This window comes from Prunus dulcis, chromosome 1 (genome assembly GCF_902201215.1).
Source record: "Prunus dulcis chromosome 1, ALMONDv2, whole genome shotgun sequence".
Classification (NCBI taxonomy): Eukaryota; Viridiplantae; Streptophyta; class Magnoliopsida; order Rosales; family Rosaceae; genus Prunus; species Prunus dulcis.
In genome coordinates, this window is record NC_047650.1 from 26,085,617 (window position 1) to 26,099,285 (window position 13,669).

Below are 13,669 nucleotides of genomic sequence, written 5' to 3' on the forward strand. Positions count from 1 at the left end.
TTATTATAGCAAGTCTCACCCCAAGAACAATAACTCTCAGCATACAGAGAGTGGTGGTGACGAGAGCACGTGCATGTCCTGGTAGCCAAGGTCATATTGGTCACTGCCTGAAGATCTTCGCTGGAAGTGGAAGCTATGCAATGAATGGGTCTAAAGATGCTTTTCTTTAAGCGACCCAGTCAAGGTCTCGGAGATCGAAGCCAATCACAAGCTTCTACGATATTTTATGCAAATTTCTCGTAGATCGAGAACACCAAGGCCAACGACGACGGTTTTGAGCCAACTTTGGGGAGTTGAACAGAGAAGTGGAGGAGGCTCTGGAAGAGCAGGGCGAAGCCATGGTGAGAATTTTGGAGGAGGCAGATCAGTTGAGACTAAGAACTATTAAGGAGCTTGTGAATATATTGACACCTATTCTAGCTGTTGATTTTCTGGTGGCAAGTAAGAGGCTTCACTTGTGTATACATAAATGGAGCAAGAACAGAGACCCTCTCCAGCTCTGATTACTTTACAACCACACACTTGCAGAGTTACAGTTGCAGAAGAAGACGGATGGAAGGAGGGAGGGATAAGAGATCTGGGTTTCATCAGAGAATTCAGCTGGTATATTTGAAAGCGAATTCGTGCTGATAACGTGTTATAAAACTAAGAAATTGGAGGGGGAATTGAGATAGAGAGCATAGAAATCTGATATTTTCATAAAGACTTTTGTTCTATCTTTTACAATGAGGAGGATGCCTTATTTTTGCTCTCAATGAATGATAGCAGACAAGCTTCATTATGATGTCCTTCATTATTTTCAAATGTGTGGGCTCCACTCAAGACTTTACAACACACATACAACTTGAAAATTGTGAAAACGTATTTCACTAAAACTCCAGCGCCTTGAAGGATTGTGGTGGTCCCCTTTCTTAGTTTATACTATGGAACGAACAAGTGCAATGCTAAATTGTCACAATCTCGTGCAACAAATAATCTTGTATTCCATGTTCAAAAGCTGGCGCCATTATTCGTTCATGAATATTACAGTAGAATCAATCATAACTCTCTTTCTTTGTGCTAAAGGGGATTGGTTGGCCTTTTATAAGCAATGAACTCTAGAACTCCAAATCTCATATCTCTTATTTATCTCCATGTTCTACGATAATGGATATCATATTATTTAAATCCATTCATTATCTCAAATTTAAAATTCATGAGAAGCGCCTTATTACTTGGACTTTAATTTTTGTTCCCAGATACATTATTTTGATTTTTGGCCAGGTACTCAAAAGTCAAGACTGACTTTGGGCTTTGGATGATGATGATGTGTCAGTGACAGAGCCAATATAAGGTGTGACATGAACCCTGGCCCGCAAATTTTTGTTAACATTGTGTAAATGAACTTCAGTCCATATCCTTGAAAGGAAACTTCCCTATAATTATGTTGTGTCCCCCTCAAAACAATAACCACTTGGCAATGGAGACCTTGATTCTTAAAAGGACTTGAGGTTATGTTAATATAATATCCAGCAACCATATAATTAAGCCAATTTCTCCAATAGTCAACGCCCAATAGTCCTGAGCAAAAAATAAACTAAATAAATAGTTATTGCGTTTCATTGGGTAGTAATTCTGTCAACTAATTTTTCACACGTGAAAAATCATAAATAAAAGCACGTATGTGCCAAATTCTTCCACTACTACTATTTAATTGATTTATTGATGACAGTAATTTTATTATTTTAGTTTTATTTTATTATTTTTTTCAGCATATAAGAATACACATAGAATAGAAGAAACTTTTCTAAGATATGAAAACATAGAGTTTTATTTTGATTCATGTGATTGAGTACACAATTATTTTAATTTTCTTTAACTAGTTTTATGTTTGACCTCCATTATATAGGGGAGCCACACAATAGCTGGCTCAAAGTCAAAGGATTAATGGGGAAGTTAGATGGAATTGCCTACCACATTGAGTTAATTAAACTCCCTATATATCTTTATAATTAAAAAAACATGTATATTCTAGCTAATATGGTTGATTATATATATAAAACACGAGGTATTTCCCTTCCTTTTTTTTTTTTTTTGGGAATTTAATCAGTCCAGATAGATTAGGTTGTCAAATTCACATTCTAGTGCCCTCTACATACGCATGTGGCAACATGCCGAGGCCGTGCGAAGTCCACAAAAAGTATTTTTGTCCGTATAATTTGCCACTTTTATTATTTTGGTCTTCGTAGTTTTATTTTTGTCAATTTTGCCTTCGTAGTTTTTTAATTTTGTGAATGTTATTCTTATAATTTTCAATCCGAAGCAATTCAAGGATACGTTTCAATTTTTGTCCAAATTTCTTCCAATTCCGTTAAGTTTTGACCACGCGCCCTTCACATGAGGGGTGTTATGGTCCACTTCAGCCAAATTCCTTCAAGTTCGCTCAAATTTTAACCCAGAGATGCAAATTTTTTCAAACCCCAAAACCGCACCTAAAGTGAATAAGAAGAGCTTCAACTTGTGTTTTACCGTTAGATGGGCTTGAGTGAACTAAAATACCCCTCCACGTCACACGTGATCAAAACTTATTGGAATTTGGAGAAATTTAACAAAAATTGAAATGTGTCCTTGAATTTAGGCCTCATCATTTGGCCCGCGGGCTCATGGGCCAACGGGGACCTGCCCGGCCAATCGAAAAAAAGCCCAGCCCAGCCCGTTATGAGCTTTGAGATGGCCCGGCCCGTCTTGGGTTGGGCTAGGCTTGGGCTTGGGTGTCTGAAGCCAGGCCCGGCCTGGTTAAGCCCAATAAAGCCAGGCCCGGCCCACCCACAAAAGCCCGGCTTGTTAGGCCCGCATACATATATAATTATGTATAAATAAGAGTTTATGATTAGGATTATATCACTTAAATCACATATATAATTTGTTTCATTGCATTTACTTTTCTTTACTCATTCATAGTTTATAATTGGATGATTAACACATTAATTTGTGTCAATTATTTTGTGTCAATTATATAATACAACAATTATATATATAAATAAGATGAACAATATATCACAAAACATAATTGTACCACCAAATATATTCATGCTTTTTCTTGAACACATCACCAAACATTTGCATATTTAGTCATACCATCCTTTAAAAAAAAAATATTTTTTTGATACTTATTTTTTTTAATACTTATTATTTTTTTAAATTATTTCTTAAAACGTATTACGGTCTAATTATGTAATAACCTCAAAAATAATACTTGGTTTTATTATTTTTGTGGAAAATCTTATTAAGTTGTGTGACTTTATTGGGTGTTTTATGAATTTGGTTTGATGTGAAAATATTGGAATTAAGTGAGTTTAATCTCAAATTTGGACTAAAATGCCCTTATGATTATGTTTATGATTTTTTTCGAATGAAGTAGGCCCTTTTCGGCCCGGCCCGATGGGCTTTCTCAAGCCCGGCCTATGAGTCGAGCTTGGGCTTTGAATTTTCTAAAAAAAACCCGGCTCGGTATTTTCTCTCTCCTCTTTAAAGCTCGGCCTAAGCTCATTAAATTTGGGCCGGGGACGAGCCCTACTTGAATTGCTCCAAATTGAAACAACATGAAATTGACAAAATTAAAACTACATGTCTTTCTTCATATGCACTGAACAGTTATATATACTAAACTCAGTAAGTTATTACCTTCAACCATAAATGGCAAGTGGTTGGGATATAATAAATTGTCATGAAACCCCAACATAAGGTCCTTGGTAATGGCAGTCAAAGGCAATGGGTTGGGGCCATGGTCTAAAATATCGATGATATCGGAAATATCGGTAGTTTAAAAATATGGAAATTTCGATGGAAATATCGATAATATCGACGAAATATCGAGAATATTTTGGTTTTTTTCGAATTACGGATATTTCGGAACATATCAATGTACATATCGTATGAATATTGACAATATCGACGATAATATAGAAAAATATCGATGTCGATAATTTCGCTCACACTTCAGCAATATTTTGTCAAAATATCGGTGTAATATCGCTAAAATATCGAAGTAAAGGAAAAAAAAAAGGAAAAAGAAGAAGAAAAAAAAAGGGGATTTAAACCCCTCCCATTTTACTCCTCCAACACCTTAACCACCATATATCACTTATGTTTTAGTGATAATATTGCTAAAATATTTATATTTATATGGGTGACATGTTAACAATTACATACAAAATGATTTTGGAGATTTATCATTTGATGAATACTCTTCACAATACACTTACTCTACACATAGAGATGATAAAGATAGTGAAAATTTTGAACCTCATAGGAATTCTATGTGGTACTAAGTTACTCATGTATCTTACCATGCAATGTATAAAGTGTAAAATATTGTAGTAAATAATTATATATAAATGATTATGGTGTGTTTAATTTTTTTTTTCATTAATTACTACATATTTTCTACATTCACAATGTTTGCCAGCTCGCTGTATAATCAACTTAAATCAATTAAATCCATCATGTAATGCATTTCCTTCTAATTTTTTTTGATAAACTAATAGATAATTGACTAAATAAATATTCTCCGAAGTTTCAATAAAAATTTCCAAGTTTTTCTTACAATTTCCGTGGTTTTTATTCAATTTTTATCGATATCGATAATATCCCGATATTTCCATCGAAATTTTCATATTTTTGGACTATCGATATTTCCGATATCATCGATATTTTAGACCATGGTTGGGGCCAACACTCTGGCCAGCTCTATTTGATGGTAATTTCTGAGGTCGATCACATAATTAGCAGCTGCTGCTAATGGCAAGTGAGTTAATATACAAAGGCAAGTGAGTTAATGGGAATTATTTTATTCTGTGAAGTTGTTATAAATAGTCTGGTACAAGAGAGCCAGAGAATTAGTCACAATATCTGCACAAAATAATTTGAGCTGCCATGAGGCCACCTTTTGTTTCATTCTTTTTGTTCATAGTCGTAGCCGCTCTTGATGTCATTCTATCATCTAAACCGCCGCCGGCGGCAGCAGCATCAGCTGCAGCTGCTAATTATGTGATCAACCTCAGAAATTACCATCAAATAGAGCTGGCGAGGGTAGTTGGCCCCGAAAGCATTGCCTTTGACTGCCATGGACAAGGACCTTACGTTGGGGTTTCAGATGGTACAATTCTCAAATGGCAAGGACCTCGCTTGGGTTGGATTGAGTTTGCCTTCACCTCCCCAAACAGGTAAGATCTCTTCAACTTCTTGTTGGTCAACCGAGAGATCTTTTGAAAACAACATTATGTAAATGTTTACAGCATTGATCTTACTTCTTGTTTTTATCCTTTATTTGCTAATGGAAAATAGCTCCGTTGCGAAAAGTCCTAGCATTAGTATGAGTTCGTTGATCGCGTAAGGGCGATCCATCTTGATGACGAATTCCTCGATAACGAGAAATAGAAATTGACTTTGCAAGTATTGGTGAACCAAACAAAAATCTTCATTTTGTAATTCTTAGATTTCTAGTGTTCTTTCGTTTGGTCGTAGTTTTGAAGTTTGGGGTTATGCTTTACTAGTTACCAATCGGGCTGTGAGGCCTCGTCTCTACAGAAGTTGACTTTTTTGGGTACTAAGCGAAGTTGACTTTTTTGGGTTGACATATTATTTCATCCATAAAAAATATAATATGTTTTTCTTATGGATTTTTATTACTTTTTAAATATGCTTCTTTCAACAGTAATACTTTCATGTAATTATTATTATTATTTTTGAACTAGTGAATTTTTTTGTTAATCAGGCCAAGGAAATTATGTGATGGGTCAACCAACGCGACGAATGAACCCATATGTGGTAGGCCACTGGGCCTTAAGTTCAACCCCAAAACTTGTGATCTGTATATTGCAGATGCCTACTTTGGGCTCCTCAAAACAGGCCCTAATGGTGGTAAGCCGGAGGTACTTGCCAGTTCTCTAGGAGGGGAGCCCTTCATGTTTACAAATGCTCTGGACGTTGATGAAGAAACAGGCATTGTCTATTTCACAGACACAAGCACTGTCTTCCAAAGAAGGTATATTATCTAACTGCTTACTTCTTCTTCTTTTTTTTTTTTTTCTTCGTCCCGCAATGTGTCTAATGATCTGAACCGTTTATTTTATCTTTTTTAAACTTTGTTTTGATCGTAGGGTATGGATGCAGTCAATCCTAGCCGGTGACAAAACCGGGAGGCTACTAAAATATGACCCTTGTACAAAGGAGGTGACAGTGTTGCTCCATGATTTGGCTTTTGCAAATGGTGTGGCTCTAAGCAAGGACAAGTCTTTCATCCTAGTAGCCGAATCTGCCCCCTTCACAATCCACAGGCTTTGGCTTCGAGGCCCCAAAGCTCCTGCCTTTGAAATTTTTGCCCAACTAGAAAGGCCTCCAGATAATATCAAGAGCAACAACAAAGGAGAATTTTGGGTTGCACTCAATAGTGGAAGAGGAGTTAATGAAGTAGGGAATATTGAGACCTCGGACAAGTGGTTGAATGTAAATGATCCTGTAGCAGCAAAGTTTGATGAGCAAGGAACAGTTGTGCAGGTGTTGGATGGAGAGGGCGGTCCAGCTCTGGAATCTGTTAGCGAGGTTGAAGAACAAAATGGGAATTTGTGGGTTGGGTCGGTAGTGAAGCCTTATGTTGGTGTAGTTAAGTTTCGGGTATAGCATATAAACATGTGATATTCTGAATTTCATAAATTCATAGGCATAGCTTTAGCCCTATAGCCTATAGCTTTTATTATTGATACATTTCTTTCGCAATATAATCTGCTTGAGATTTAACTTCTACACGCAAGCAAACGGCTTATAACTCAAGTAATTAAGAGTAAATTACTCATACATCCACATTATGAAATTTAAATTAACCTGGTAATATTATGTGCTCATTCTTTCACCCAGACCCGAGTCTTCTACCCTTCACCTATTTCTGTTCCTTCTCATTGGCAACCACCAATTCTTACTATACTTGAGATCCTAAATCTCTAAATTCTTACTATACTTTAGAACTCTCTGTTTTCGTGGCCAATTCTCACACATACATCTGTTCTATGTATGATATCAAAGAGGAAACAAATTCACTAAATGTGAGAAATGGAAATCGACATTTGCCTATATTCAATTGTAGTTTGAGATATACATGGCAAGAATGTAGTCATGAACAATGATGACTGATGTGATTACACGAGATCAAAGATGGTCTCACCTGAAAACATGAAACCATTGTTACGATTTTTTGTTTCCACCTATAATATATGGTACTATAGAGTGTTAATTTATCAATCCCACGAAAGCAGTCATATAGCCTTCTCTAGCCATCTTGGCAATCTCAATGATGATTTCATTCCAAGCCTGGTAAGGAACACCGAATACAATAGGTGCAGCAAGAACATGAAGGATCCACTGTTGATCAATACCTGTTAAATATATAAAGCCTTCATACTCTAGTATATAAGTGTGTGCGACAGAAGGAGAGAGACAAAGGGGGAGAGAGTACCAGAGTGCCAAATAAGGCATATATCACTCCCATCGACGGGACTGTATAGATGCCCGACGCAGTGAATATGAATGTTAGAGAAGCATGAATGTTTATAGTGATCTGCAAGCAAATTTGATCCACCAAAGAAAACAAAACAAAAATTGAAACTCAAATCTAGGTATTGCATCAAACTAATACCAGATAAAGGATAGTCAATTACCAAAGCAAGTATGTTTTCACTTATCAAGAATGAAGATATCAAAACATAGCCTACAGCGCCCAGTGATCGAACCTGCATATACAATGAATTTTACCATTAACTAAAATCTTTAAACGAGATAAACACTGCTTCAAACAGATTTAATGAATTCAAGGCAGAAGGGAGAAAACACTACAATTGTGCACAAGAGAATTGAAAGACCCCAATTTGCTCCCGACCTGAGAAGATGCAAAACAGAAGGTAAACTGCTAATCAGAATGACATGGACAAAAAAGTAATCCATACCCACTGCTTAAACTAATTTGAATTACTTCATACCTCCATAAACCTCCCATTGTGAAACCAACCAAACCATGCTTAAGCTGCACAAGAGAGAATCTATTAAGCAAGTCAATAATCAATCAGTATGGTGGGAAGAAGAAAATTGTTATAGATACTAATTCACAATATAAAGAACAACTGGACAAGCAGACTCACCAGATAAGTTAAGGCTTTCACTGGACCAGACAAAACTAGTAATAGCATAGTTGTTGCCACCTAGCAAGACCCAAAAACCATTGCAATTATGTAATGCAAAGGTTATATCAATCTCTAAGTTCAAACATGGGGTTACGAAAATATTCACAAACCATAGTTTTTCTTCCAGTACTGATGCCCCATCTCATTGAGGTGATCACTATTGGCAACGAGAAGAAGCAGCCAAAATAATTCTGCAAAAAAACCAACCTTATTGAGATAATGTGTACTAGAATGAATGACATAAGACATACGGATAACCATGACAAAAGTTCATACATAATCCCAACCAAGTAAACAAGTTAATTACAATTCCTCTGTTTTGGTTTATCTCTGCAACCAAGCAAAGCTGTTGAAACAAAGTAGCCTAACATCAACTAAAGTATCTAAAATGTTCAAATTATAAAAATCAAAATGAAAAACAAACAACTTCATGTAAAGCTCGCTGCTTTATAAGCAATAAACAGTAACAAAAGCGTTAACGACTACAAAATAACACAATTGAAACTGTTAATTTGGGTTGTTTGTCTAAACTGATTCAAACCCATATTTCATTATAAGTCAACAAACCTCAATTGCGAGAGAATTGCTGAGGAAGTACACCAAGCCAGTAAGTGAAGCAAACATGGAGCACTCCACCAATGCTAATGTCTTCTTATAAACGACGCCGTCGGGCGATAAGTCTTCAAGCTCGGGTGAAATTTCAGTGCTTTCTTCTTCATTTGTAGAAAATGATGATGCTTGACTTGCTGATGCCCTAACAAATTTGAAGGTGGGGTTGGATAGTAAAATTGGGGGAAACGAAAAGGGGTTGGGTTTGAGAGAAATTTTGGTTCTTTGAGAGGTGGGAGAGATAAGGTCAGGAAGAGGGAGAGAAGAGTGGAGAGGGGTAGTTTTGGAAATGAAGAATGATGGGGTGAGGTGGTGAATTTGCAGGGGAATCATGGAGGTCACAGAGTGAGAGCTCTGAGAAAGTGAGAGATTGAGAGCGGGAGAGGAGCTTTAGATTGGGCTTAATTGGCTGTGAGGATATTGGGCCTTGTTTGGTCTTGGGTTGAGTTTTGCTTGTGTTTCTACATTGGGCTAAGGGCAAATGAGTCTTTATTGGGGTATCCACCCAACAATTTCATCAGAATTACCCATGATGTAGAATTCCTTGGATATTATCATCTCAATCATGGATTCTTGAAGCCTTACTCAAAAAGTAACATTTCTCTTTTCCCATAGTTTTCGATGCAAACGATATTGATATTGGTGGAGTGTGGATTCGAACACAGAATCTCGAGTATAAGAATAACTTTTTTAATCACTTGAGTTATAAATTCATTTTTAATCACTGGAGTCCTATTACTCTATTTTTCAACTCTTGAAAATTGTCTTTTTGTTCAACCAAATAAAAGATTTATTTGTTTGGGAAACAATTCCTTCAATTAAAAAATGCTTACGTTCTTCTTCTTTTTTCTTTATTTAGTTACAACCGTCCAATCTAAGCATTGAATCATAAGCAAAACTTAGGCAAAGGCACATGGCATTGACACCCCAGAGAAAGTGAACGTCAGACAGCAAGCATGTCTTTTTTACAAATCTGCAGGTAAAAATTGCACTTAATCATGAGCACATTCAAAACAAAAGCAATCTTAAGATCCCCAAGACATTTAAAAACTCATGAACCGCAACGCAACAAAATAATTAATGAAGGCAGAGGCAAGGCCAATGGAAAACATCATGATTGCCACACTTCCATGATCCAACATATTTATATTAAATTAAACAAAACATTCTTTTGGTTTGGTAAAATAATTGTTTGTGTGTCCCAAACCACAAACGGGGATCTGCATGCGCTGGGCTGGCTGGGCGTGCGAGCTTTGCTATTATGTCTCCAAACCAGACGTGCTTCTGGCTCTACAAGTTTTCATTTTTGTGGTTCAACCCCAAATTATTTCAAAGTGAAACACGCAATTGGACTCAGTCAAGTTCATTTGTTATTTTCTCTTTTCTTGTGCGCTTCAAATTAGGTGGAACAAAAGGGATTAGTTCCTAACTTCCCTGTCCATTTCAAATCATTTTCTATCAGTTAATCAAATAGAGATTGAAGCTTACCTAACTTTACTATTGGAGTCCCTATAATTGGAATCAAAATACAATAAAATTTTCCAGTGTGAAACACACAAGATACACGACTGTTCTTAACATGACTCGTTTACAATAGAGATGCTTATGACTTTTATGTTATAATATGCACAAAACATAAAGAGAAAATGAAAAACAATCAATCAAGGACCACCCTACTTTCTGATCAAACAATGTATAAGCTGTGATGATCAAACAATGTGAATGTGATTTTTTCTTTTTTCACACATATCGGGGTCTTATAAGTTATGTTTATGACTTACGAGAGACAACTCATTTACGATTGTTCTTAGTATGACTCCTGTAGAGATTGAGAGACGCTTATAATTTATACATTATATATACACAAACAAAGGTGTATAAAAGTTGTGATGATCAAATAGTGTGACTGTGATTTTCTTTTTTCACACATGTTGGGGTCCCACGGTTTATGTTTATGACTTATGAAGAGACAGAGGGATATGAGAATCTCTACAACTCCAACTCTCCACGGCACGTCAAAGGCCGATCTCATTTGCTTTTGTTTGTTTTGATACACAAATGTGACAGATGCAACCATCGTCATCATCATCATACTTAGCTTTGCGACTTTTAGGGCTTGATTTAGCAGCAGCCTAACCCAGGTTTTGGATTTTAACACTTTCATCAGCATGGGCGTTCATGGAGCCTCAGATATCAGAGTCGTCCATTGCCATTTGAAGTCTCCAAAAGAGAGGCCTCGTTGGGTCAACAACATAGGCTGAATTGTCGGTGGTACACGTGGTCAATATCCACGGGAAAACGACATGGTATGAGATTGTGTCTCAGTGAATGATTGTAGAATGTCAAAAGCAAGTAGACAAATGAATATGCCTGTTTCCCTCATGCCACCTCTCATGCACTAGGTTTAAGTTTAACATCACACCACAAAAATTTACCATAAATTTAGTGGGTTAATAATACAACAAAAAATGCAAAGGAGGGTCACCACAAGGACCGAACGTACGACTTTCAACCGCTAATGCATTATAGACTTCACATGTAGTAATAATTTGAAATCGCTTTATCACAAACATGAGAAGAGGAATGAGCGACTCTCTCAATTGCTAATGCATTGTAGACTCCACATGCATCAATAGTTGAAGTCGCATATTCTCGGAAGATGAACAATTCTCAAGATACATTGTAGACTTCACATATATCTGTAGTGTTGAACATGAGAGACTTCCCTAGACCTCTCTCTGAACACAAATAAATTCATAACAGAAAAATAATTAATTTTGAGGGGATAAAAGGAAGTTGACAAAACACATTAAAGGATTGATGGATCTAGACCAGATGATCAAATGACTTTACAGTGAGACTAGGTATGCGGAGTAGGGAACTGTGGTTTGGTGGGTCTGGTTAGCATTGATGGTACAAATGCACGCAGTAGTGGTAGAAATTTATGAAGGGGCTCTCAGTTCACTGATTTTACTCAAGTTCGCTGTAACATTCACTTCCCTACACAATAATGCCTGCAGGGGTTTAGTGCTTTCTTGCATCACTCCTTTTCTTCTTACCACTGTTTGCTGAAAAAGCAAACGTAAAGTTGACGCCTCCTTCATCTATCAATTCATTTCACTTCAATTCAAATTCAATCACTCTGAAATCTCATAGCATTCTCCATACCACTCTGATTCTTGAAAATCCCCAAAAAAAATCTCTTTTACCACTCTTTCATGTTATCAATTCAATTACCATTCTTTCAAATTCAAGCGCACATTGCTTTCTGCCTTTCATTGATCTTCTTCTAAATCTCATCAAAATCAAAATCTTTTGTTTTATTTGACATACACTTTTTCATTTGAAACTTTATCTTCAAGATTGAAGCGGCAGGGGAGCCATGAAAGACAGAGGCAAAGCTGTGGAAGCACATAACAACATTGACATGGAGTACTTTTCTTCATCTGAAATGCCATGTAGAAAACACCCCAATTCATCATCAGTTGGGATATGCGCTTATTGTCTTAAAGAACGTTTGGTCAAGCTCGTCTGCTCAGATTGTGGCGAGCAGCGTCTCTCTTCCTGCTCTTGCTCTGAGATCTCATCAAACCGAAACTCATGCACTGTGGAGGTAGGCAGCGTTGGCAGAGTCTCATTTCTGATTGAGAATGAAAAGCATGAGGCTTTACAATCAAATTCCAAGGCCAACAAGACCCAAGAGAAAGAGGATGTTGTGGTGCTCAGGAGAAGCAGCAGTAGCTGCGTTGAGATTAAAAGAAGTGGGTTTTGGAGATTTGGGAGGTTGTTTAGGAAGAAAAGATCAGACAAAGATTGTGGGAACCAAAGTGTTGTTGGGTTTGATGAGAAAAGTGAGATGTGGCTCGTTGATCATATGGGCGTGTCAAGGTCCAGGTCTCTCTGCAGTTTCAGGGGCGGTGGCTTTTTTGGATCAGAGGATGGTGGAGAACATTTAATGGTTTCTGGGGCCAGGAGCTCAATTTCAGCTGCAAGAAGTTCCAGTGTCACTACTGCTGGTATGGTTTTAGATTCTGGAAGAAAAAGTGGGTTCAGTGAAGGAAGAAAGAGCGGATTCAGTGAAGGAAGAAAGAGCGGATTCAGTGAAGGAAGAAAGAGTGGGTTCAGTGAAGCAGAGCCAAGAAAAAGTGGTTTTGATGGTGAAAAGAAAGATGAGGTTTTGGCTTCTGAATTGGGTACTGATTTTAAGGGTGCCAAGAAAAATGGCCTTATGGAGGCTGCTGATAAGGGTTTCAGTGGGGCAACAAGAAGAGTTTTCTCACTCAAGGAGAGTGATTTTAGTGGCATGGATGAATCAGGGTTTATTGACTTGAAGCTTGATTATTCAGCAGAGTCCAAGCCAGAATTCTCTGCAATGAAGATGGGAAATATCACTGATACAGATTCTGTATTTGGAAGCATGAGAGGCAGTGACTTTGTGGCAAATGAATGTGGAGGTCCATTTGGAGGTCTAATTGGAGATGGTATTTTCAGCCATGGAGGTTCTTGTAGAATAACAGTCAATGACAGAGGGATCAAGAGGGGGAGGAAAAGTTTGAAGGGTTGGAAATGGATTTTTAGGCATCATCCAAGCTGGGGAAGTACTAGGAAGAAAGATGAAGATTTAATGTTCAAAACCTGAGATAAAAATGTTCATGGACCACAAATGACAAATAACTGTGTTTTTCTGTAGCTTACAAATTGTTGTCTGTGTTTTTATCAGTTTTTTTTAATCCTTGTATTTATGTTGATGTTGTTAGTAAATGTTAAAGGAGGTAGCTCATACTAACTGGGATCTTTGCATAACACAAGAAAAATAAAGTTATGGTCTGGTCTCTTATAAAATTTAGCAT

At 37.1% G+C, this 13,669-nt stretch overlaps 3 protein-coding genes across 3 annotated transcripts; 2 read left to right on the forward strand and 1 right to left on the reverse strand.

The window, feature by feature from the left end:
• Nucleotides 1-4,914: 4,914 nt before the first annotated feature.
• LOC117617342 (protein STRICTOSIDINE SYNTHASE-LIKE 10-like) lies at nucleotides 4,915-6,660 on the forward strand. The gene is made up of 3 exons (XM_034346678.1): nucleotides 4,915-5,204; nucleotides 5,756-6,025; nucleotides 6,141-6,660. The coding sequence occupies exons 1-3, from the start codon at nucleotides 4,915-4,917 to the stop codon at nucleotides 6,658-6,660; spliced, it is 1,080 nt and encodes a 359-aa protein (XP_034202569.1).
• A 414-nt stretch (nucleotides 6,661-7,074) lies between these two features.
• Nucleotides 7,075-9,229, reverse strand: LOC117614220. Its single transcript, XM_034342948.1, has 8 exons — nucleotides 8,778-9,229; nucleotides 8,321-8,401; nucleotides 8,169-8,228; nucleotides 8,010-8,053; nucleotides 7,867-7,909; nucleotides 7,692-7,763; nucleotides 7,490-7,591; nucleotides 7,075-7,409 (listed from the first exon to the last, which is right to left on the reverse strand). The coding sequence occupies exons 1-8, from the start codon at nucleotides 9,150-9,152 to the stop codon at nucleotides 7,290-7,292; spliced, it is 897 nt and encodes a 298-aa protein (XP_034198839.1). The 5' UTR covers nucleotides 9,153-9,229; the 3' UTR covers nucleotides 7,075-7,289.
• A 2,494-nt stretch (nucleotides 9,230-11,723) lies between these two features.
• Nucleotides 11,724-13,622, forward strand: LOC117616520. The gene has a single exon (XM_034345859.1). The coding sequence runs from the start codon at nucleotides 12,202-12,204 to the stop codon at nucleotides 13,456-13,458; it is 1,257 nt and encodes a 418-aa protein (XP_034201750.1). The 5' UTR covers nucleotides 11,724-12,201; the 3' UTR covers nucleotides 13,459-13,622.
• Nucleotides 13,623-13,669: the final 47 nt, after the last annotated feature.